Source organism: Papio anubis, chromosome 19 (assembly GCF_008728515.1).
Source record: "Papio anubis isolate 15944 chromosome 19, Panubis1.0, whole genome shotgun sequence".
In the NCBI taxonomy this organism is placed as follows: Eukaryota; Metazoa; Chordata; class Mammalia; order Primates; family Cercopithecidae; genus Papio; species Papio anubis.
This window is the reverse complement of record NC_044994.1, coordinates 62073803-62100069: the sequence shown is the minus strand read 5'-3', so window position 1 is coordinate 62100069 and position 26267 is coordinate 62073803. Positions and strand designations below refer to the sequence as shown.

Here is a 26267-nt window from a genome sequence, read left to right as displayed (position 1 = left end):
ACTTTTAATGTGACATTAGTAAAACAGATAAGCATACAGGAATAACGCTTAAACTAAGGTAGTTTAAATAAAACACTTACTATATATCAGACACTAAGCACTATTTATGAAGTCATTTAATTATCATGCCTTCAGAGGAAAGGCAGGACTACTCAGCACCACGTCAAAAAACGCCTACCAGCAGACCCTCATTTATCCCACCAGTCTCTCTCCACTATCTGCACCTCACATTTCATGCTCTAGGTGCTTGTGTTCCATCTACCACCAGCCCCATCCTTTATCTCCGATCAGAACTATCCACGCCTCTTTGTCATGGCTCATGGTTCATTCTCACTCTCTGCCAGATTAAAAAAAAAAAAAAAAGTTATTTTATTTGGTTGGCCAAATCCTACTTATAATTTAAAACTTAGTTCATTCAGATCTACAAAAAGCCCTCACTGAGGCCAGGCACAGTGGCTCACGCCTGTAATCCCAGCACTTTGAGAGGCTGAGGCAGGAGGATCTCTTGAGCCCAGGAATTTGAGACCAGCCTGGCCAACATGGCACAACCCAGCCTCTGCTAAAAATACAAAAATTAGCCGGGAGTGCTGGTACATGCCTGTAATCCTAGCTACCTGGGAGGCTGAGGCACAAGAATTGCTTGAACCTGGGAGGCGGAGGTTGCAGTGAGTCAAGATCACGCCACTGCCCTCCAGCCTGGGCAACACAGTGAGACTCTAAGTCTGGGGAAGAAAAAAAAAAGCCCTCACTGACATCCCAAGTTCATAGCTCATAGTGTTTTCAAAGCATCATTGGCAACAAAACATAATGGCTATAAATACAAAACCTCAAGTAACCCTGAAAAATAAATTGTGCCTCAGTTATGTAGTTTTACTTTTGTATTTGGCTTATTTGGCTTATTTTATTTCATGTTTTAAAGATTTACCCATGTTGTAGCATGTGTCAGAATTTAATTCCTTTTGAATGCTCAACACCCTTTTTTTCTTTTCTTTTCTTTTCTTTTTTTTTTTTGAGATGGAGTCTTGCTCTGTTGCCCAGGCTGGAGTACAGTGGTACAATCTTGGCTCACTGCAACCTCTGCGTCCCGGGTTCAAGTGATTCTCCTGCCTCAGCCTCCTGAGTAGCTGGGATTACAGGCACGTCCCACCATGCCCAGCTACTTTTTGTATTTTTGGTAGAGACGGGGTTTCACCATGTTGGTCAGGCTGGTCTTGAACTCCTGACCTCGTGATGTGCCTGCCTCGGCTTCTCAAAGCGCTGACATTAGAGGCATGAGCCATTGTGCCCGGCCTCCTTTTCTTGTATGTATATACAACATACCACATTTTGTTTCTGCATTTATTGGTCATTGGCCACTTTGATTGTTTCCACCTTTTGGCAGTTGTGAATGGTGCTGCTGTTAACCTGGGTGTGTATACATCTCTCTTTGAGACCCTGCTTTCAGTTCTTTTGGGTATATACCCAGAAGTGGATCATATGATAATTCTGTGGTTTTTGAGGAACTGCCCATTATGGTTTCCACAGTGGCTGCACCATTTTACATTCCCTCCAGCAATGCACCAGGGTTCCAAGTTTTCCATATCCTTGCCAACGGCTTGTGATTTTTGGGCCTCATACCTTTTAGTTGTTCCCTGTATAGTCATCCTTGAATTGAAAAAATTCTGGTATATTAGATTTTTGTTGTTAGTTTGCAGGTATTTCTCATTCTTATTTTCATATGTTTTCAATGGAAAATTAAAGTAAGTACTTTAGTTTTTTTTTTTTTTTTCCTGTCTTACTGAGGGTGTCCTTTTACCCGCTAGTTTATGGGGGCATATCAGTATATCTGGGATATACTTTGTCTATATTGATGTGACTTACAAGTCAGTCTATTATGCGTAGGTTCTTCTTCATATTCAATGTATACCTTTTTAGTTTAAAAGATACGATTTCTCTTGAAGTAGTAAATTATTTAAATTTATGATGGCATAACATTTTCCACTTGAAACCTTATCTAAAGAGAGTTTATACAATTTGATATTTAATTGCTTTTTAATTATTTGACTTTCCTTGATTCATTTCTTTAGAAATGTTGGTATCAGTTTGAGGACAGGGATTATCATGTCTCTTGTACTAATGCATTTTTTTTTTCCATTATGCCTGCCACTGTGTTAGGCGTATAGTAAGCATAAGAAATACTTGACGAGGGGTTTATGCGTTAATTGTTCCACATTGGAACAATTAAGCACTAGAAACTAGGAGGAATTTATGGTTCATTTACCTTTTGTATTTTATTGTTTATGCTTATTCATTGTTAGTTAAGATTCATCATATTAAATACTTACAGATTATTGTATTTTTAAAATGTAGGTGGTTTGTTGATCATTCTTTTGTGCTTTTTAAATTATATCAGCAGGTATTGGTAATTCTCAGAGAGAGGAATAAATTTTGTTTTGGTTTCTTTTCCTATTTAATGATAATGATAACATTTTAATCTGTTCTCCATGGCTTTTGTACACTGGCCCGTAAAATTGGTTGTTTTCTTCTGTTTCGTGTTGTGTAAATGTTTTCAGAAAGAGAAACTGCTACTGGTGTTGGGAGCCCTTGGAGAAACCATGTGCTACCATAAAAGTAGTATCAGTTTGGAGCAACCAGAGGTGATGCTTGTGCACCACAGAATGGCCTTTATCAGCATTTCCCTGTTTGCAGTTCGATTGCTACAAACGCTTCTCCCTGTTGAAAAGGTAAGGCAGGCAATGCCGCTCATTTGGAATTTACTGACTATTCTAAATAAATGCTCTGTTGTAAATTGCTGCTGCTCTTTTCATGGTGTGAAGGTATTGTGCTTTAGGCCATTTTCAAAATAAGTGTAACAGGTTATATGGGAAATGTAGAAATTGAGAAATGGCTAACATTTTGAACAATTTTGACAAAACATTTGATGGGAAATTATTTTTTAATCTTGCTGTTGTTTTTATTGCATATGTTTTACTGCAGTCTGTACATTTGTTTGTTTATTCCTTGTTCATTCAGTGAATAATTTATTGATTGCCCACAGTGGGCTAGCAGTATTACTTGCTGGATGTAAAACTGAATAGGTTAGAATTATTCCCTGGCCTTATAGAACTTAGCTTTGTAAAAGATAAGACTTGCTGTTATCTGTACATATACATATATGTATATGTATTCATATAGAAGACATAATCTCTTCCCTCAAGTGATCCCAAAGTTATTAAAGAAATGAAACCAAATAAGTCAAACAATAACATATAGATGTATATGTTATTTGGTCTCATTTCTTTAATAACTTTGGGATCACTTGAGGGAAGAGATTATGTCTTCTATACGAATACATTTTTCCATACATATATACATATATAATTGGTACACTTGATGTATCTTTTAATTGATTGGAGGGCATTGAAAGCCTACTGATCTTATCTCTGCAGTGTGTGTCTTGGTTCTTACCATTAATATCAAGAGTAGCCTTTCCTTCTCTTCAGCTAGGTACATGTTGTCAGAGTTCTCTACTTATTCACTATTTCCCAAGTTCCTTGACATGTAGAATACAAACAATAGTTCCATTACTGCTTCAGAAATTATTTTGTAGTTAGCATATCTTAATGTCCTGGAACCTTTTCTTTTTCTTGTTTTATCTATTAAAAATAGTGTTAGCAGTGCTTTAGTTTCTAAGTGTTGATGAAGTTGATTTCTGAGGACTCTCCTATTGTATTTGTTGTATTTCATGTAAATTACTGGTGTGTGGTGTATTTTAGTAACTTAAGGGAATTTTTTTTTTTTTTTTGGTCACATGTGTTTCTCTTTCCTTTCTGCCAGCAACTTAATTGCTTAATATTTTTATTTTAGCACCTGATCAAAAGAATTTCAGAAGATATCTTTGGTAGGATTAAATATCCTGGTTTTTATTTGATTCACCTAGTTAATATTTGGTAACTTGTTTTATGTCTAAACATATTTGTAGTTTGAGTTATGTAATATATGATTTCATACCTTAATATGTCTTTTGAAAGTTGTTTTTTTGATTAACATGTTGCTTTAGGTGTCTTTCACAAAGCTGCATTTCTGCCCATGATAGCAATAAACTCTCTTTTGTGCTAGTCTTTATTCTAGTACTTTTTTTTTTTCCTACTTTTCTATTTTACCTAGCCCTTTCTTTTCTTTGGTGTTTTCAGTTTTTAACTTTTACTCAGAAAATAAGATGTTGATTTAAAAAACATTTTGATGTATGAAGAATAAAAATTCATTCATAATTTCAAGTTAGTTTTGAGGCTTTTTTCTTTTCTGCTTTAAGTCCAATTGACAGCATCCATAAAAATTATTTATTTTTAATTTTTTGTTTTTGTTTTTGTTTTTGAGACAGTCTCACTCTGTCACCCAGGTTGGGGTGCGGTGGCACTTTTTTGGCGCACTGCAACCTCCACCTTCCAGGTTTAAGTGATTCTCCTTCCTCCGCCTCCCAAGTAGCTGGGTTTACAGGTGTGAGCCACCACACTCGGCTAATTTTTGTATTTTTTTAGTAGAGACGGGGTTTTGCCATGTTGGCCAGGCTGATCTTGAACTCCTGACCTCAGGTGATCCACCCACCTCCGCCTCCCAAAGTGCTAGGAGTATTGGCGTGAGCCACTGTACCAGCCTGTTGATTCTTTTTTTTTTTAAAAACCATTTCTTATTATCTAATATACATTTTCTGTGTAACTAAACACTTCATAAATTTTAATGGCTGCTGCTAATATTTTACCAGAAAGATGTTCTATGATTTCCACAGGGACTCCAGAAATTAAGCTTTTACATTTCTTTTTTTCTTTTTTTGGTATTTTGATAAATAACACTATGTCGAATTGCTACTTACACATGTTTACTCGTATTTTGGATTCTCATATTCCTAATAAGGGCATTACTAGATCAAAGGCTGAATGCTTAAACATGTGGTTTTATTATAAGCATAAGTTAAAAATATTATAGTTTCACAAGTTTTATTGTTTTTAGCTAAAGAATGGATAAAAAGAGTAGTACATGGAAAAGATAATTGTGAGAATATATGGCGGGGAAATTATTAAAAAGAAGCACTTTTTGAAAGTGCCCAAGGCTGGTGTCTCTTCTGTGTGTTTGCTAATTGCTGTTTCTGAAATTGTGCACTGTTAGTTTAATCAGAACACTTAAATTTTTAAATTATTTTTAAAATGCTATCAGGAAAAATACATTAAATCTGTAAAGGCTTTTTTTTTTTTTTAAAACTTTCATATACATTCCGAAAAGTACATAGTTCTGTGCTTTTTCTACTTAAGTGAATGTATCTGTCTTTAAAAAGTGACCAACCTCATAACAGAAAATAGAATGTTACCAGCATTCCAAAGGCCCCTTCCCATCTGTTACCTCTCCCTCTTTCTCTGAGCCACACTGCTTTCTGACTTCAGTCACTGTAGATCAGTTGGCCTGTTTTGAATGTTGTTTAAATGAAATTATAAAGTAGGTACTCTCTCAACTCCTTTTCGAGGTTCATAACTATTGTTGCTTATAGCATTAATTTAACTTTTATTACAAAATATTCCATTGTATGAAGTCTGTTAAAGGTGATTTTAATATGTGTAAATATTTCTTTAAAATATTCTGACTGACTGTATTTTTAAATGTGAGGTTATCTCTGAATTTGAATGTTAGTGGTAAAAGTATCTCAGATCATTCAGACATCAGTATTTTGTGGTGTTCATGTTACAAAGACAAAGGAGTGGCACACTAAAATGCAGGTGTGGGAGAAATTATGAAAACGAGAAAACTATTCCTTATGCCTCTTTGTTGCCCTTAGTTATTAAACATTTGCGGCTTTGTTTCCTAGAATTCTGTAGAGCATATAGTCCAAACTCTATTTTCTTTTATTTTTGAGACAGAGTCTCGCTCTGTTGCCAGGCTGGAGTTCAGTGGCGTGATCTCCGCTCACTGCAGCCTCCGCCTCCTGGGTTCAAGCGATTCTCCTGCCTCAGCCTCCTGAATAGCTGGGATTGCAGGTGCCCTGCACCACTCCCAGCTAATTTTTGTATTTTTAATAGAGCTGGGGTTTCACCATGTTGGCCAGGATGGTCTCAATCTCTTGACCTCGTGTTCTGCCTGCCTTGGCCTCCCAAAGTGCAGGGATTATAGGCGTAAGCCACCGCGCCTGGCCCAAAGTCCATTTTCTAAGTATCACTTATATACACAATGTGTTATCAGGTGATCCAGGAAAACAATTACATTTTAAATACAGTATTTTGCTTTAAGGAAAATAACATCACTTGTGTTACTTTTAATTTCTAACTTGTATTCACTAGTCATTATGTTTCTGCAGTCCTTTTTTGTTTTGAAGAGTAACAATTTTTCAAGGCATAAGCATTAAGAATGGAAAAATTCCAGTCTCTTAAGACAGGAGTTGAATTTAAAATATAGGTGTCTTCCTTAATATTATATAACTGAAAAATTAGTGGTGCTACAATTGCTTGTTATTAAGTATTGCAAATGATCAATCTATCTATAGGTTGAAGTATTGATGGAAAACTTATCCTATCAGTTGCATCATGTAGTTTATTTTTGGTTGTATTTTTTCATCAAGTGCTTATTTGGACCGGAACCAAAATAGAAATCAATAATTTTACTTAGTGCTAGAATAATGTAAAGTTAATTTTCCATGCTTTTTTTTTTTTTTTTTTTAAAGAAAAGGTAGTTATTGTTGTATTGTTTCCATTTTTAAAAACAAATCAATATCTAATTTTTGGTAGTTATTTTAAATATATAGCTTGGAACTTTATTAAAACAACTTTGATCATTGTGGGAGATTGTAATTAAGGTATTTGTTTTTAGATGATTATATTTGTTTTGATTAATTGGCTAAGTAAAGTGAGATCTAAACAAGAATGTTATTTCATTGCTGTTAAATTTCTTCTTTGGTTTATATAAATGTAAGGATCTGCTGCCCTCTGTCTGTTGCTAGCCCACTAACAATTGAAGTAGAATTTGGACTCTGCCTTTAAAGTGGTTTTTTTGAGTTGCCACTGACCAAATAGGTAATTTGAATGTTGGAAAATAAATATGAATCTATGTAGAGATTTCCTAAGTTTGACAAAATGTCCTGTTTTGAAACTGATATTTGTTGATTTTAAATGATTTTGGAGAATGCTCATGTATAGGTTAAAATGATACGTTGGTAATCTTGTGACAAATATTGTGGTTGGTAAAACAAATGAAGGTAATTTCGTTTGGGGAAACATCTGGGAAGTAAGAGGTAAAAGTAGTAGCCCTGTTCTGGAAGCAGAAGCACAGAGCATCCTAGGAACTGCTGTTACTTTTCCTTAGCTACTGATGCTCACCGAGGGTAAGGAAGAACGCCATTCTCCTGCCTCAGCCTCCCGAGTAGCTGGGACTACAGGCACCCGCCACCTCACCCGGCTAGTTTTTTGTATTTTTTAGTAGAGACGGGGTTTCACTGGGTTAGCCAGGATGGTCTCGATCTCCTGACCTTGTGATCCGCCTGTCTCGGCCTCCCAAAGTGCTGGGATTACAGGCTTGAGCCACCGCGCCCAGCCTAACACAAGGTCTTTAGCTTTTCAGGGAGGTATATAAAAAGATCTAATGACCTGGTGAAGCCAGTTGAGTGACTGAGAGCAGTGCTTTTCAAAGGGTAATGTGCAGACAGATCACTTAGAGATATTCTTAATCACATCTTGCATATTCTGATTCATCAGGTAAAGGGTAGGGCCTGAGAGCTGGCATTTCTAACAAACTCATAGAATTATGCCATGGCTGCTGAGTGGCTAGGTTTAGAGGAAACATTTATAGCCCCTCCTCCCAATGTACATGAGATGATGTTGCTGATTATTTTTTATCTAATGGGGTGATGGATTTAAATTGAAACATCTTCACTTTTAGTTCCAATGCCATGTGACTAATGCTTATATATGCAGTACAGCTATCTTAGATTGGGGGTGTAAATTGTGATTAGTCCATTGGGCCATGTAAGGATTAGCCGATGACATTAGTATGAGACTTTGAGTTGTTGAGATAGCAAGAGTTTAAATACGAGTATGTGGGGTGAAATGTTGGAATTCCTTTGTGGTGAAGCGAGTACAGGAAATTAATATTTATTGAGTGCTACATGCCATATACTCTGCTTAATGCTTGTTTAATTCTCACAGCAGCTATTATTTTTCTGACTAGAGTCAGAACTCTCTTAAACTAGAATGCGGTGCCTTTAGAGTTAGATCCACTAGGATTTACTCTCTTAGCACAGTACCCAACTCACTAAATCGCCTTTGCTAATTTCTCCTCATCTTCCTAACTCTTTAGGAGTAGAACCCTGGGACTGACTGTAGCCCTCAAGAAATACATCCCATTTGTGATTATTAAATGCCATCTGTTTGTTGATGCCTTCCAAATTTATACTTCCAGAGCAGACATATAACCTGAACTCTGAACTTGTCTATACCCAGTGTCCTTTTTGATGTCTTCACTTGGATGACAATAAATGTCTCCAACTGAACATGTCCCAAACTTCATTCTTTGCTTCCCCTTCCAAATATGTTCTTCCTATAGTCTTGCCTGTCTCAGTAAATGGCAACTTCGTTGTGCAAGTTGATCGTTGATCAGGCAAAAACCTTAGGAGTCAGCCTTGATTCCTTTCTTTTGCTCATATGTAGATATAATCCCTGAGCAAAATTTGTCATTTCTCCCTTGAATACTTATACAGAATCTGAAATACCTGAGTTAAGCCCACCATTCTGTCATGCCTGGATTGCTGCAGTAAAGTCCTCTGTCTCTTAGCTTCCACTTTTGCACATTATCATCTGTTCTCTACAGACCAATTTTGATACTTGTTTAAAATGTTCCAGTGGCTTCCAGCAGAGGACAAGTCCTTCTGATGACCCAAAGCCTTAACTCATCTGGCCCACCTCTCCTTTCTGACTCCATCCCTCAGAACCAGCTACACTGGCTTCCTTGCTACCAAATATAGCTTTTGTAATTGCTCTTCCCTCTTCTATAAATGCTTTCCCTCAGATAGTCACATGGCTCCTGACCCTTCCGGGGCTCTACTTAAATGTCACCTTATTAGCGAGGCCTTCCCCTACTACTTTGGAGAAGTAGCGTTTCCCTGCCTCCACTCCACATTACTTCTCTGTTCCTCTCTTAGCCAAACCTAACATCTTAGGAAGTTTTAAAACACTTCTTAGCCACACCTAACATCTTAGGAAGTTTATTGATTTACGCTCTACTTTCTTCAGTGGGATGTGAGCTTCATGCAGGCGGAGGTTTTATTTTGGTCTCTGCTGGGTTCCCAGGACTGGAGAGGTGCCTGGTGTATAGTAGAGGAACACAGTAAGGCCCAATTAATATTCACGGAGTGAGTGAGTCATAGGTGAGCAGGTAACTGAATTTCTCTTTTTCCTCCTCCCCCCACCCCAAAAAAGGATGGTTCTTCACAGAATAATGAAATTTCTCTTTACTTTCTAATAGCTGCTGTTTTACTAATCTGGAGGTTTGTCGTGTCTGTGTAATCTAAAATTTTGATTTTTGTCGTTTCTGATCTTCATTTAGCAACTATATTCATTTAAAGGTATTATCGTTTAGCTGATTCAGCTTTTAGACTTTCAGGTAGTTAATGATTATCCTTGAAATAGGTTATCCATGAAATAAATCACGACAAAACCCACTTTTGTAAAGGCAGCATTTCAACTGTAATACTGAGCCTTGTCAAGAGATTTTCTCTGAACATCGAATTTTTAGTCCTTTTTATTTCTTTAATTTATATTTATAATCCTGTCACAAAACTAGAACCATTTTTTAAAAAACCATAGTTCTTAAATCTATTGATTTAAGGTTATAATGTGTATAATATTTCATTTGGGCAAATTGATTTTATACTAATTAAGGGGCTATCTTCTGTGAATATTTTAGAACTATTTAAAATATTATATTGAATTTCCGCTATCCCCTCTAAAAGACAAAACCAAAGAAAAAAATCCATTTCTGTTCAAATCAATCTGTAGCTATACTTGATTTCATGTTATTAATATGTCATTAATAAGCTCTGTCATGTTCAGCTATGGGATGGCTGAACATCTTCAGTTTAATGGGTTATTGTGGAGATTTGTGTACATGTACAGAAAATACTTAGAGAAAAAGGCCTCATGCCTTAGTTCAATAGCAGAGGTATATACAAGGTGTAGGGCTCAGGGAGAGAAGAAGTTGGTTTGGGGAAGAAGATAGTTAGTATCCTGGTCTTTGAGGAAGAGTTGGTATTTGGACTTCAGACATTTTGTATTGAGCAAAGACAAAGAGGTAGAGGTAAATGATGTGTTGGGAAATGGGATTTTCTTTGGAAAAAGCTTCAGTTTTTTGACAAAGAATTGCAAAAAAAGGAAGTTGGGTTAGATTAAGACTATAACCCACCATGTTTCTCTAAAATAAGTTTTTTTTAAACAAAATTTTAATTTTTTTTTTTTTAATTCATCAAGGCAAGCGAGTTTTTACCAGAGCCTATGTCAACAGCATTATTTCTCCTTTCTTTGGACATGCCTGTTTCTTTGGAATATCCAAATATTCATGAAGCTGTTGTGGCCTATTTGGAACAGCTGAATTCTGAAAACTACGGTATTTATAAACGAACTGCAGAGGCTGTTTATTCAATTGAATGCACCTGTAACTTCCTGTCTGATATTGAGAAGGAGGTAAAAATTTTGATTTTGATTAATATCTCTTTCAAATCCCTTTGACATATTTAGAAAATTTAATCTATACTTTTCAAATTGATGGACATATAATTGAATTGTCACAGGAGGGATACATTATTCCTGAGTGGGTCAGTTATAAATAACCTGTTATTTAACAGGTTAAAGTAAGGATATGATTTGTATAGAAGTAAAACAAAGACTTTAGATTAATTAATGATGTACATTCCTAATATCAGTGATTTGCAAAAAAGCAGTGGTTATTACAAATGTCTTGATGTTTAATATTGAGTACCTCTATGAAGTGACTTACTGATATGAAATGAATGACAGTTGATGTAACTAGAATTATAAGGGCTATTTTAGTGCTTGTAGACATGTTTTTGCCTTAATATTTTATAGATACTTATATATAAAGCCTAATTTTTAAAAAATATTAAGTACAGTCATGAACTACATTGTTTATAATGTGTTAGGATGACTTTACGGCAGTGTTACAGCAATAATTATGTGTCAGTATTTATCCCTTTTAAAAATACTGTTAGAATATTAGTATGTTATCAATGAAAGGGTTAATGGCTCTTAGAGGCAGACATAGATACAATAGTTGTTTCTTGTTTGAAAATAAGGACATGGATTCTGAAGATCTTGAGGAATTAGGGATAAAATTCTTATTCATTTTGGCGCCTACAGTAGAATGTATCTGAACCTATTTATTTTCTTTGAAATTTTTTAAATTTTTATTTTGACAGCCTCCTCTGTTGCCTAGGCTACAGTCTTGATCTCTTGGGCTCCAGCAATCCATCTGCCTCAGCCTCCCAAGCAGCTAGTACTATAGGCATATGCTACCACACCTGGCTAATTTTTAAACTGTTTTATAGAGATGAGGTCTCATTGTGTTGCCCAGGCTGGTCTTGAACTCCTGGCCTCAAGCCGTTCTCCTACCTTGGTCTCCCAAAATTCTAGGATTAAAGGTGTTAACCACTGTGCCTGGCCTTGAACCTGATATTTATAATTTTTCTTATTTACTGCTATAGTTTATTTTTGTCTTTTCCTTTTGCCACATGTTAGTACCCCTGGCTTCTTGTTTTGAATTGTGTCTTTAAGTTGAAGTATTTCTGTGGCTTTTTTTTTTTTTTTTTTTTGAGACGAAGTCTCACTCTGTTTCCCAGGCTGGAGTGCAGTGGTGCAGTCTTGGCTCACTGCAACCTCCGCCTCCCACCTGAGCCTCCCAAGTAGCTGGGATTACAGGCGCGTGCCACCACAACCAGCTGATTTTTTGTATTTTTAGTAGAGACGGGGTTTCGCCATGTTGGCCAGGCTAGTCTTGAACTCCTGATCTGACTCAAGTGATCTGCCCGCCTCGGCCTCCCCAAGTGCTGGGACTATAGGTGTGAGCCACTGTGTCTGGCCTCTGTGGCATTTTGCATGGTCAGTTAATCACACGTGTTGAATGTCCTGTATGTTCCTAGTGGTCAGGCTGTTACAAGAGGCAGGTTTATAATAAATACATTAGCCCTACTTTTATTAGGGGAGGTAGAGCTACAAAGAAGTAATCAACGAACCAGGCAGTTTGATTGTAACTTTAAGCTTACTCAGAGTTAAATAATAGAAAGTCTCATGTAGCATTTAGCTAGGGAATTTTCGTACATTTCTCCACCTAGGCTGACATTTTTAGGTTGCTTGATGAGCAAGTGGACATAAACAGATGTAAACAATCTCATGGTCTCGGAATGGTCTAGTTTCTTGAAGCTGCTTAGTTAGCTGTTGAGAATTTTATTGCACATGAACTTGACATTTATTGTTCCATTCTGCTTCTTTTTTAGGGAGAGAAGAATCTCTTAGAATTAGTGGAGCTGGCAGACCAAGCCTTGCGTAGCTTTTCCTATCATCAGCATTTCCCCCTAATAAAGGAAATCATCAGCATTTGTTCAAAGATGTAATATTTTCTTTCTTAATGTGATTATATTATTATTGGACGCTTAGGGTGTGCGAAAACTTAGAAACAGTGAAAGTGAAGCTGACCTTATGTCTTTGTTATTATTATTTTTTAGTTTAATTGCTTTTATACGTGTCTGACTTTTAAAGGGTATATGTACAGCTGCATTAGGAGACTTAACTGTTATTTTCAAGATTAACTTCAAAAATGTCATACCCGCAATCAAAATGAATGATCTTTGGATTTTTATACATTTGTTTTTGGTATCCATCCAGACTATTCACACACATTGTTCATTTATCTTTAAAGTTTTAATTAATAATTTGAGAGTTTTGTAACTTTTATTACTTTGTACTTTTTTCTTGTGTGGATTTTTAGAAAACACTGTGTATTGGTTAATTTATTTTGAGGACATCAGCAAATTTCTATTTAGAACTTAGTGTCTTTATTGCTTTTGGAAAGAATAAATTCTGTGATGTGATAAACATCAACTGAGTAGGGGATTTTAAAGACATTTTGGGTTTTCAAAAATAGTCTTAAAAACAGAATCTCCTCTGCCCTGAAACAAATAAGGGCTTAGGTGGTAAGTACTTGCTAATATCAGTTTTTTAAAATAAGATCTCAGTTTGAGGAATTGGAGTAGGAAGAAATCCCTTCCAGTTAGCTTTGCAGTCTTTTGCTTAGTAACTGACTTGCCTCAGATGTCTTGGTGGTTTTACTTTTTCACCAGCTGGAAATCTGCGCAGGCCAGTCCATTACTACAAGGAGAAAGTCAGAAGGCGCTTCTCCATATGTTGTCTCACCCGTTGCCACAAGTGAAAGCCGAAACTTACCACTGCTGTCTGGAAATCACGAAGGTGAGGTTTTGTTTTTTGTGTGTTTTGTTTTTGAGAACAAACAGTAGACTCTCTTGTTATGCCTTCAAACTTAAATTACTTGACCTGTTGTATGAGATATAAGAACTATATCCCATAAAAATAGATGATAATTACTAGTCAATTCTGGAAAATTTGTACTATTACTTCTCTTAACTTAGTAAGTCCAGCAATTTGAATTGCTTTATTTGAAGTTTTATTAAGAATTACATTTATGCTGTATTAGTGATGGAAAAGTTATAAGGAAAATTGATTTCCAGGTATTCAAAAGTGATTTCTACACCCAGGAAACCTTGTAGGTTGTTATTGCCTAGATTTTATGGTTTTATTTCTGTTTTCTTGATGTTATTTTTTATTTTTCTTTTCTTTTGAAACATTTATATTTCTGTCTTCTTAAATGATAAAATATTTAGGCATAGAATATTAAATATTTCAATATTGAAAAGAACACTGTACATAGGGCAGTATTTAAAAGTGTATGTATTCCTATGTACTCTTGAAGGTGTCCTTTTGTATTTAACACTCTTGTAAGTACTGTTTGGTTATAATAAGTATATTTATAAAAATTTATTATAAATTTATTTTATAAAAATTTATTTATAAATTTATTTTATAAAAATTTATAAAAAATTTTGCCATTTTTACTTCTGATTCATTTTTATTCAAAGAAAAATACCAGTTATAGAGGAAGCTTCTTTGCTTTCTCTTCTCCCACCAACATAGCCTAGCCACTCTTACACAGCTGGTGTATCTTCTTCCCATCCAGTTGGTGTACGTTATTTATAAAGCTGTATCTTTAATAAATAATATGGAGAATTTTATATACAGCATGATTAGCATATATAGCAGGATTTGAGATTTACCTAGTTCATTCACCTTAATTGCTATTAAGTTTGAATATGCTTCCTTTTATTAATTGATAAATATTTAGGTTCAGTCTCCTTTTAATTGAAGTAAGTTTTTCAATATTTTCAGTGACAGTCTGTGACTGTGTACATATGTTTGCAAATGTCATGATTTCACTTTATTTTGAATAGTAATTTGACTGCATATAAAATACAGGTTGACTGCTAGTTTTTATTAGTACTTTGCCAGTATTGCTTAATTCTTATTAGGCTTCTATCATTGTTGAGAAGTGTGATATCAGTTAATTATAATTTCTTTTAATTTTTTTTCTCTAGTTTGTTTTAAAATATTTTCCTTTTCTATGGTGCCCTGCGGTTTCATTAAAATGTGTCTCCATGCATACATGATTTTCCATTTATCTTGCTTAGGACTTTTTGCTTTGAACACTCAATCTGCCTTTACTTCTGTATAATTCTTGGTCATGCTTATTTTGAATATTGCTTTTCTCTTTATCCTTGCTGTTTTCTCCAAGTGGAACTCTTTTTAGACCTGTGTTAGACCTTCTTAGTTTACCCTTTGTGTCTTTTCAGCCTTCTTTCATATTTTCCATATCTTTTTAGGTTTTATTTGGGTAGAATTTCTCAGTGGTTTCCTTTCAGAACACTAATTCTTTCCTCAGGTTTGTCTAATTTCCTTTTTTTTGATGGTGAGATATATAACATAAAATTTATTTTAGGCCAGGTGTGGTGGCTCATGCCAGTAATCCCAGCATTTGGGAAGGCCAAGGCAGGAGGATCACTGGAGCCCAGGAGTTTGAGACCAGCCTAGGCAACATAGGGAAATCCCATCTCTACAAAAAAAAAAAAAAAAGTAGCTGGGCATGGTGGCATGTGCCTGTAGTCCCAACTACTTGGGAGGCTGAGGCAGGAGGATTGCTTGAGCCTGGGAGGTCGAGGTTACAGTAAGTTGTGATCATGCCACTGCACTCCAGCCTAGGCAACAGGGTGAGACTTCATTTCTGGAAAAAAAAAAAAAAAAAAGAAAAAAGAAAAAAAATTTACCATTTTAACTATGTTTAAGTGTACAATTCAGTGGCATAAGTACATTCATATTGTTGTACCATCAACACCATTACCCATCTCCCAAAGTGAAACTTTATAGTCATTAAACAGTAATTCCTCATTTTCCCCTTCTCCCAGCTCCTGACAGCCACCTTTCTACTTTCTGTCTCTATGAATTTGGCGTCCCTGGGCAACTCATATAAGTGGAATCATACAGCGTTTGTCTTTTTGTTACTGGCTTATTTCACTTTATATAATGTTCTCAAAGCTCATCCATTTTGTAACATATATCAACATTACATTCCTTTTTAAAAATAATAATCTAATGTCTGTATAATTGAACACCCCAATTCTGGAAATCCAAAATCCAAAAGGCTCTGCAATCTGACACTTTTTGAGTGCTGAAATGTCACTTAAAGGAAATGCACATTGGAGCATTTCCGGTTCTGAATTTTCAGATTAGGGATGCTCAACTGGATATTATAATGCAGATATTAAGAAATCCAAATAATTTCAAAATCTGAAAGACGTCTCGTCCCAAGCACTTCAGATAAGGACACTCATCCTATGCTACATTTTGTTTATCCATTCATCCATTGATGGGCATTTGGGTTGTTTCCATCTTTTTGTAATTGTGTATATACCCAGGTGGAATTGGTAGATCACATGGTAATTCTGTATTTAATTTTTGAGGAATTGCCATACTGTTGTCCACAGTGGCTGTACTATTTTATGTTCCCACCAGCAGTGTCCAAGGATTCCAGTTTCTCTGCATCCTTGGCTATACTTATTTTCTGGATTTTTTTTTTTTTTTGAGATGGAGTTTCGCTCTGTCACCAGGCTGGAGTGCAGTGGCATGATCTTGGCTCACTGCGACCTCCGCCTCCCTGGTTCAAGTGATTCTCCTGCCTCAGCCTCCCGAGTAGCTGGGACTACAGGTGTGCATCACCATGCCCAGCTAATTTTTGTATTTTTAGTAGAGACGGGGTTTTACCATATTAGCTAGGATGGTCTTGATCTCTTGACTTCATGATCTGCCTGCCTCGGCCTCCCAAAGTGCTGGGATTACAAATGTGAGCCACTGCACCCGGCCTTTTTTTTTTTTTTTTTTAATAGTAGCCATCCTAATGGGTGCAAAGTCATTTCCCGTCATAGTTTTTTAAAAAATATATTTATCAAGTTTTGATTATCACTTATACTGTTTTTCATGTCTATACCTTTTCTTTGCTTTCTTTAATTGACTTGTTCTTTTTTCATGTAATCTTTCATTAGTTTCTGTTTTTTTTTTTTTTCTTTTCAACTTTTATTTTAGGGTTGGGGGTACACGTGCAGGTTTGTTACATGGGTAAATTGTGTGCTGCTGGGGTTTGGTGTACAAGTGATTTTGTTAGCCAGGTAGCGAGCATAGTACCCAATAGGTAGTTTTTTGATTCTCACCCTGTGATATGGTTTGTCTTTGTGTCCCAACCCAAATCTCATCTTGAATTGTAATTCTATAATCCCCACGTGTCGTGGGAGGGACCCAGTGGGAGGAGGTAATTAGAATCATGGGGGCAGTTCCCCCTTCCTGTTCTCCTAACAGTGAGTGAGTTCTTATGAGATCTGATGGTTTTATAAGCATCTGGCCTTGCCTCTGCTGGCATTCAGTCTCTCCCCTGCCGCCCTGTGAGGAGGAACCTTCTGCCATGATTGTTTCCTGAGGCTTCCTCAGCCGTGCAGAACTGTGAGTCAATTAAACTTCTTTCCTTATGTATTACCTAGTCTCGGATATGTCCTTATAGCAGTGTGAGAATAGACTAATACATTCTCTTCCCACCTTCCCTTGTCAAGTAGGCCCCAGTGTCTCTTGTTCCCTTCTTTGTATCCATGTGTATATGCAGTGTTTGTTCCCACTTCTAAGTGAGAATATGCCATATTTGGTTTTCCTGTGTTAATTCACTTAGGATAATGACCTCTGGCTGCATCCATGTTGCTGCAAAAGACATTATTTTATTCTTTTTTATGGCTGAATAGTATTCCATGATGTATATGTACCATATTTTCTTTATCCAATCCACTGTTAATGGGCATCTAGGTTGATCCCATGTCTTTGCTATTGTGAATAGTGCTGCAGTGAATATCTGGGTTCATGTGTCTTTCTGGTAGAATAATTTACATTCTTTTGGGTCTATACCCAGTAAGGGATTGCTAAGTCAAGTGGTAGTTCTATTTTAAGTTCTTTGAGACATTGCCAAACTGCTTTTCACAGTGACTGAATTAATCTACATTCCCACAAGCGATGTATAGGGCTTGGAGTACTATGTTCCCTTTTCTCTCCAACCTTGCCAACACCTGCTATTCTTTCACTTTTTAATAGCCATTCTGACTGGTGTGAGATGATATCTCATTGTGGCGTTGATTTGAATTTTTCTAATGATTAGTGATACTGAGCATTTTTTTCATGTGCTTGTTGACCGTGTGTATGTGTTCTTTTGAGAAGTGTCCGTTTATGTCCTTTGCCCATTCGTAATGGGGTTGTTTTTTACTTGTTGATTTAAATTCCTTGTAGATTCTGGATATTAGACCTTTGTCACATGCATAGTTTGCAAATATTTTCTCCCATTCTGTAGGCTTTTTACTTAGTTGTTGGTTTCTTTTACTGTGCAGAAGCTTTTAGTTTCATTAGGTCCCACTTATCTATTTCTGTTTTTGTTACAATTGCTTTTTTTGGAGACTTCATCATGAAATTTTTTCCAAGGCCTATGTCTAGAATGGTATTTCCTAGGTATTTTTCTAGGTTTTTATGATTTTAAGTCTTACATTTAAGTCTTTAATCCATTTCGAGTTGATTTTTATATATAGTGAAAGGAAGGGGGTCCAGTTTCAATCTTTTGAATATGCCTAACCAGTTATTCCAGCACTGTTTACTGAGTAGGGAGTTATTTCTCCATTGTTTGTTATTGTTGTCTTTTCAAAGATCAGATGGTTGTAGGTGTGTGGCTGTATTTTTGTGTTCTCTAACCTGTTCTAGTGGTCTGTGTATCTGTTTTTGTACCAGTTTTGGTACCAGTTTTGTACTGTTTTGGTTACTGTAGCCTTGTAGTATAGTTTGAAGTCAGGCAGTCTGATGCCTCCAGCTTTGTTCTTTTTGCTTAAGTTTGCTTTGGCTGTTCGGACTCTTTTTTTGGTTCCATATGAATTTTAGAATAGTTTTTTCTATTTCTGTGAAGAATGACATTGATAGTTTGATAAGAATAGTGTTGAATCTGTAAATTGCTTTGGGAAGTATGGCCATTTTAACAATATTGATTCTTCCTATTCATGAGCACAGAATGTTTTTCCATTTATTTGTTTCATCTCTGATATCTTTCTGCCGTGTTTTACAATTCTCATTGTGATTTGGCTCTGAGCTTGGACGTTATTAGAGTATAGAAATGCTACTGATTTTTGTACATTGATTTTGTATCTTGGAACTTCACCGAAGTCATTTATCAGTTCTAACAACCTTGGGGCAGAGAATATGGTTTTTTTTTTTTTCAGGTATAGAATCATCTGTGAAGAGAGATAGTTTGACTTCCTCTTCCTATCTGGATGCCTTTTATTTTTCTTGTCTGATTGATCTGGCTAGGCCTCCGAATAGTATATTGAATAGAAGTGGTGAGAATTGGCATATTTGTCTTGTTCTGGTTCTCAAGGGGACTGCTTCTGGCTTTTGCTTGTTCAGTATAATACTGGCTGTGGGTTTGTCATGGATGACTCTCATTATTTTGAGGCTTCAATGCCTAGTTTGATGAGGATTTTTAACAAGAAGGAATGTTGGATTTTAGCAAAAGCCTTTTCTGTTTCTATTGAGATGATCATGTGGTTTTTGTTTTTGGTTCTGTTTATGTGATGAATCACATTTATTGATTTACATATGTTGAATCAACTTTGCATCCAGTGGATAAAGCATACTTGATCATGGTGGATTACCTTTTTGCTGTCCTGCTGGTTTCAGTATACCAATATTTTGTTGAGAATTTTTACATTTATGTCCATCAGGGATATTGGCCTGAAGTTTTCCTTTTTTGTTGTGTCTCTGCTAGGGTTTGGTATCAGGATGATGCTGGCCTCATAGAATGAGTTAGGGAGGAGTCACTCCTTCTTCATTTTTTGGAATAATTTCAGTAGAATTGGTACCAGCTCTTCTTTTTATATTTGGTAGAATTTGGTTGTGTGTTCATCTGGCCCAGGGTTTTTTTCTGGTTGGTAGGCTTTTTTTTTTTGGATTACTGATTCAACTTTGGAACACATTACTGTTCTATTCATGGTTTTAATTTCTTTCTGGTTCAATCTTGTAAGTTTGTATATTTCCAGAAATTTATCCATTTCTTCTAGGCTTTCTATTTGGTATGCATAGAGTTGTTCTTAATGGTCTCTGAGGGTCTTTCTGTGGGGTCAGTGATAATGTCACTTTTGTCATTTCTGATTGTGTTTATTTGGATTTTTCTTTATTAATCTAGCTAGTGATATATCAATCTTGTTTATTCTTTTGGAAAACCAAAATTTGGTTTTGTTGATCTTTTGTGTGAATTTTTGTGTCTCAGTTTCATTCAGTTCAGCCATGATTTTGGTTCTTCTGCTAGCTTTCAGGTTGGTTTGCTCTTGCTTTTCTAGTTCCTCTAAGTGTGGTGCCAGGTTGTTAGTTCGCAGTCTTTCTAACTTCTTCATGTAGGCATTTAGCACTATATAGTTTCCTCTTAACACTACCTTAGCTGTGTTCTAAAGACTGATATGTTGTGTTTCTGTTTTTGTTAGTTTCAAAGAATTTTATGATTCCTGCCTTAATTTCATTCTTTACTCAAAAGTCATTCAGGTGCAGGTTGTTTAATTTCCCTGTAATTGTATCATTTTTTGAGAGATCTTCTTGGTAATAATTTCTGTTTTTATTGCACTGTGGCCCGAGAGTGTGGTTGGTATGATTTCCGTTTTCTTGAATTTGTTGAGAATTGCTTTACAGCTGAGCGTGTGGTTGATCTTAGAGTATGTGCTGTGTGCAGATGAGAAAAATGTGTTTTGCTTTTGTTGGGTGGAGTACTCTGCAGAGTCTCCTAGGTCCATTTGGTCGGGTGTTGCGTTTAGGTCCAAACTATCTTTGTTAGTTTTCTGCCTCAGTGATTTGTCTAACACTGTCAGTGGGGTGTTGACGTCTCCCACTATTATTTTGTGGTTGTCTAAAACTCTGTAGGTCTCTAAGAACATGTTTTATGTCTGGGTGCTCCAATGTTAGGTGCATATATATTTAGGATAGTTAAACTTTCTTGTTGAATCGAACCCTTTATCATTATGTGATGCCCTTCTTTATCCTTTTTGATCATTGTTGGTTTAAAGTCTGTTTTGTCTGAAATAAGAACAGCAACCCCTGCTCTTTTTTGTTTTCTGTTTGCTTGATAGATCTTTATCTCCATTCTATTACTTTGAGCCTGTGGGTGTCATTGCATGTGAGATGGGTCTCTTGACAGCGTATGGTTGGGTCTTGGTTCTTTATCCAGCTTGCCACTCTGTGCTTTTTAAGTGGGGTATTTAGCCTGTTTACATTCAAGGTCAGTATTGATACGTGAGGATTTGATTCCGTCGCCGTGTTGCTGGCTGGTTGTTACGTAGACTTAATTGTATCGTTGCATCATAGTGTCAGTGGGAGATGTATTTTAGTGTGTTTTTGTGGAGGCGGATAATGGTCTTTTGCTTCCTTTCTTAGCACTCCATTGAGTAAGTCAGGTCTCATGGTAATGAATTCCCTTAGCGTTTGCTTCTCTGAAAAGAATTTTGTTTTTCCTTTGCTTGTGAAGCTTAGCTTGGCTGGATACGAAATACTTGGTTTGAATTTCTTTAAGCATGCCGATTATAGGTCCTCAGTCTCTTCTGGCTTGTAAGGTTTCTGCCGAAAGGTCCGCTGTTAGCCTGATGGAGTTCTTTTTATATGTGACCTGCCTTTTCTTTCTAGATGCCTTTTAAGGTTTCTTCTTTCCTGATGACCTTGGAGAATCTAATGACTATGCGTCTTGCAGGTGGTCATCTTGAATAGTATCTCACTGGGGTTCTCTGAGTTTCCTGAATCTGCTTATTGACCTGCCTAGTGAGGTTGGAGACATTTTTGTGGAAAATATCCACAAATATGCTTTCCAAGTGTCTTGCTCTCTCTCTTTCTCTTTCTGGAATGCTGATGGGTGGTAGGTTCGGTTTGTTTACATAATCCCCTATTTCTTGGAGTTTTTTTTTTTTTTAATTTTAAAATTCTTTTTTATTTCTGTCTGCCTATGATGATTCTTTGAGCTCTGAGATTTTTTTCCTCAGTTATGTTATTAATGCTTCCAATTGCATTATGAAATTCCTGTCGTGCATTTTTTGTTTCCAGAAGTTCAGTTTTGTTCTTACTTAAAATGTTCGTCTCAGATCTGATCATGGATCAAACCACCATTTTACTGGTTTCCTTGGGTGGGGCTTCAGCCTTCTTCTGTATCTTGTCGAGCTTCCTTGCCTTCCAGCTTCTCAATTCTGTCATTTTAGCCATTTCAGTTTGGTTAGGAACGATTGTTGGGGAGCTAGTGCGGTTATATAGAAGTAAGAAGACATTCTGGGTTTTAGGATTGCCAGAATTCTTACACTATTTTTTTCTCATCTGTGTGGGCTGATGTTCCTTTAATCTTTGAAGTTGCTGTACTTTGGATGGGGTCTTTTGCTTTTATATTATTTGATGCCGTTGAGGGGTTTCCTGTGGAATAAGTTGGGATTAGTCAATTGGCTTGGTTTCTGTGTGCTTTCAGGGCCAGAGCTCAGCTCAGCACCCCTGGGCTGTGTGCTCTAACCCTGGGGGTGCACCGAACAGGCCAGTGGCTTTGATTTCTGGTCCTTTGAGGTCAGACACCTGCTGCACTGGAGGAGCTAAGATGTTCCCAGTCTGCTGGCAACAACTTTCCGATGGTGACTGCCCAAAAAAGTGCTCGGGGTGGGGGGCGTGGGGCGATGCTTTGGGAAAAAGTGCACTTGTGTTGGGGTGACCATGGTGAGCGGCACCGGCAGGGGAGGCTGCAGGCAAGTGTGCACCAGCAGGGGATGGCTGTGGGTGGCTGTGTGCCTGCAAAAGCGCTCTGACAGGAAGGCAGAGGCTGTTGGCAAAAGACCTATGGTGGTGGCTGTTGGCAAGCATTTCGGCAGGGCAGCTGAGGCTGTGTTGCAAGCTAGTAAGACAGACTAGCTTTTGAGAGGCCAGCAGACAGGATGGCATTCAGATCAGGTCGGTCCAATCTTGTGGGAAAGATAGCTCTGCTCTTTCTGCTTCTGGCAGCCAACTAAGGCTAAAACCACCTAGAGGAGTATGTCAGGCTTTAGGTGATGGGCACCTATGGCCTTGCCCCAGTGCAGCCATTACTGCGCCAGACCCTCTGGGCTCTGCAGACTGGGGTTCTGTCTCTGGCAACTCTTTGGGCAGTTCTCCCTTGCAACTCAAAGGTCTGTGCAGGTCATGGGGTCTCCCATAGCTAGGATCCTAGAGGATCGCTTCAAGAGTGGGCTGCTCCATGCCTGTTGCACTCACCGTTTCCCTAAGAGCTGCTCGAGGCCAGGAACGAGTCCTCTGGTTTCTTCTTTTGTGTTGTTGTGAATTTTAAACATATTTACTTGATAATATTGTTTAGATTATTGTATTAGAATTCTCCCACGTGTTAGGGCTATTGAATCTTCCTTATGTTGTTTATTTTAGCAGATACTGTTAGTTTTGATTTTCAGGTCTTCTTTGGCATGGTGGCTTTTTCTTGTGATCTCGTATTCTCTAGATTGTGGTTATACGTTTGTTTCTGCATTGCCTTTAGAGATTTGACAGTTAATGGTGACATAGCTTGGAAGGGTAATGAAGGTGTATTTTCATTTGTATATGCTGAAATAATAAAAAGAATCAGAGGAGGAAAGATTGAAGATAGTGGGTAGCAAGTAGCTAATTAAAGGAAGCTAGTGCCTCTGAGAGTTGAAGGCGGTGGGACCTTGAACATGATGGCTAATTGGGGTTAGTTGGGCTTAGATATTACAGGAAGTTGCAGGAGCCTCCTTCTATTGAGTCTGTTTTCTTTGAGATTGAAAGTGAGATGTTCATTGTGTGAAATGGCTAATATGAGTAGATACTTGGTAATATCAAATAGTAGCATTTTGGGGCTGCATACAGAACTTAGTTGATTGTGTCTGTAATCTTAGCAGGGAGACTATTCTACTTTGCATGCTTATTTTTGGCTAGCTGGCATAGTTTTTGGGAACATGAACATTGGGATCGATCAAGGGTTGGGATATTTCCTTGCTATTGTGAAGAAGGGAACGCCTGTGGTGCAAGTGAGCTGAGTAGTTGAAATGACAGACTGTAGGACCAAAGGCCATAAAGACTACAGGGAAGAAAGTAGAAGGGTTTATGGACTGGAGGTCAAAGAAGGACTATCTTTCAAGTTGAGTAAGAAGATTAGAAACCTACATTTATGATTTTAGTGGTAGAACAAGTGAAAAGAGAAGTGTTCCTCAGTTATAGGGCAGGTGAGTATCATTGAGATAAATAGGTCAAGAAACTAAGATACCTGTATTTGGGATAGTTATTATGCCCTGAAATTTAAAATGGTGGAATACGATTTGATGTCTTTCTTGAGGCAGATTTTAAGTAATTATTGGAAATAAAAATTTGGCAGATAGGAAAAGATTTGGTGTAAATTGAATTATTGATGTATATGATCATTTTGGCATATGATGAATTTCAAGTAGGAATTATCTGGATGTTAATTTTTTAGAGGAGTTCTAAAAAATTAACATCCAGATAATGTTTCCTGTCATAGAATGATAGGAAAAAAGGAATGTCAGAAATAAATATATATGTGTCAGTCCCAAATTTGTTTTTTAAAAAATACACTGAATTTGTTAGTAATGTAGAAAATTCTAAATTTTAATATACTACAGTTTTTATAACCAAGTCTCATGCATTTTGTTGCAAAAATTTAAACTGAGAATATTTTTTGTTAGAACTCACTTTATTATCCTAGTTGTAAAAGGGGAGAAAATAGAATGTGGACTTTCATTTAATGTTTTATTTTCTTGTTAACTATTTGGAAATTTATATTAGTTGACAGTGTTCTTGCAAAATATAATTGTGATTTTTCTTTTTCACAAAAAGTAGTCATCTGTATAGTGCAATTTCAAAAAATTGATTTTTTAAAAATCAATTTGTGGTTTTAAAAAATTGGTACGTATTTATTATCAGGGAGTTATAGTAATCCAAGTCAAAAGCTCCAAATGATGAGATTTCTTGTAGTTAGCCCCTGTGTCATAAAGATATAGTATCTTGGTTTGGATATAAGGATTTGGAAAGGCATTTCACTTTAATTGGCTATGTCTGTCATGTGATATTATTCCAGTGTCTTCTGGTAAATCTCCAAGGCTTTGTTGCAGCTTTACCTAACCTAAATGTAGGAACATGCTAGTAATTTGTAGGTTACTTTTCCTGAAGAGGCAAGTTAGCTTTTTGTTGTAAGACTTAACTTTGAGGATGGTACGGTGAGGAGTTAAAATAACTTTTAAATGTAGGGATGATTAAATGACCACCACTTCCATGTTACCTACATCTGATATTCATTTAGCAATATTTACTGGACACTTTATGCTAGACTGTGGTGATATAAAGTACAGAAAAGAGCCTTATCAGAGAGCTTACCTTCCGATAGGGGAGAGAGAGAGAAGTATGTAATAATTTAAAAATGTTCTTTAAATACATAAAAGTATGTATGTACGTGTATGTGTATATATGTATATATAGTTTTCTTTATAACACTGTATATATAGAATATGTGTATATATAGTTTTCTTTACAACACTGCATATACATTCTATGTATATAGTGTTTTAAAGAAAATAGTGTTGTAAATAAAATGAAAGGATAAAAGAATAGAGAATGACTAGTAATGTGGACTAAATTTATGTAGGCTGGCTAGGGAGGGAGGGAGAATTTCCAGCTAGAGGAAACAACAGGTGAAAAGCCTCCGCTTTTCAGGTGATAATGTACTTTGCGTGGTTCACGAACACAGAGAAGAGCGGTATAATGAGATAACAGAAAAATGGTACCAGATTGGGTCTGAAAAGTAGGCAGGGTGTCAAACATTATAAAGCTGTGAATTGTATTCTAAGTACAGTGAGATGCAACTTGATCTGTTGATCTTTCTGAAAAGATCACTCTCGCATTGTGGGGAGTGGATTGTAGGTGGTCAGGATGGAAGCAAGAAGACCAGTTCCACTGTAGTAGCCCTGATGAGGTGTGGTGGTGTAGTGGAGATGAAGACAAGGAAATGAATTTAGGATGTATTGTGGACATGGAGCTAATTGGTCTTGCTGATAATGGGAGTAGGAGATAGAGAGTGATCAAGGATGAATTTTAAGGTTTTGGATTTAGCAGTTGGATTGATGTCCCAAATATGGGATTGTGGATTGGGTAGAATTCTGTTTTGAACCTAAGTTTGACATGCCTTTTTATATCAAATGCAGGTGTTAAGTAGACTATTAAATATAATAATGCTAATGCTAATAATTTCAATAATAATGATAGCAGCTAACATTTATGGAGCATTTGCTCTATGTATCAAGTACTTTTATAAGTATATTATCTCACTGAATCCTCCTAACAGCTCTGTGAGCTAGGTACTACCTCTTTCTGAAAATGGAGATACTTTGAATTTGTCCAAGGTCGTTCAACTAAAAGTGGTAAAACTGGGCTTTGAACCCTGATAGGCTCACTCCAAAGCCCACATTCTTAAGCATTGCACCACACTACCTTTGGCATGTGGAGCCCAGATTAGGTATAAAATTTTCAGTTATCCAGCGTAGA

General features: G+C 36.7%; 1 protein-coding gene across 12 annotated transcripts in view; it reads left to right on the top strand.

Moving 5' to 3' along the window:
- RTTN (rotatin) overlaps positions 1-26267 on the top strand; it is a 195732-nt gene that overhangs the window by 26326 nt on the left and 143139 nt on the right. For all 12 annotated transcript variants that reach the window (XR_004180103.1, XR_004180104.1, XM_031658898.1 and 9 more), the window contains 4 exons: positions 2553-2723; positions 10476-10688; positions 12515-12627; positions 13358-13484. Coding sequence is in view for 10 of the 12 variants with exons in the window: in XM_031658898.1 (XP_031514758.1) it covers positions 2553-2723; positions 10476-10688; positions 12515-12627; positions 13358-13484 (624 nt within the window). In the remaining 2 variants the exon portion in view is untranslated. The remainder of the gene's footprint in view (positions 1-2552; positions 2724-10475; positions 10689-12514; positions 12628-13357; positions 13485-26267) is intronic.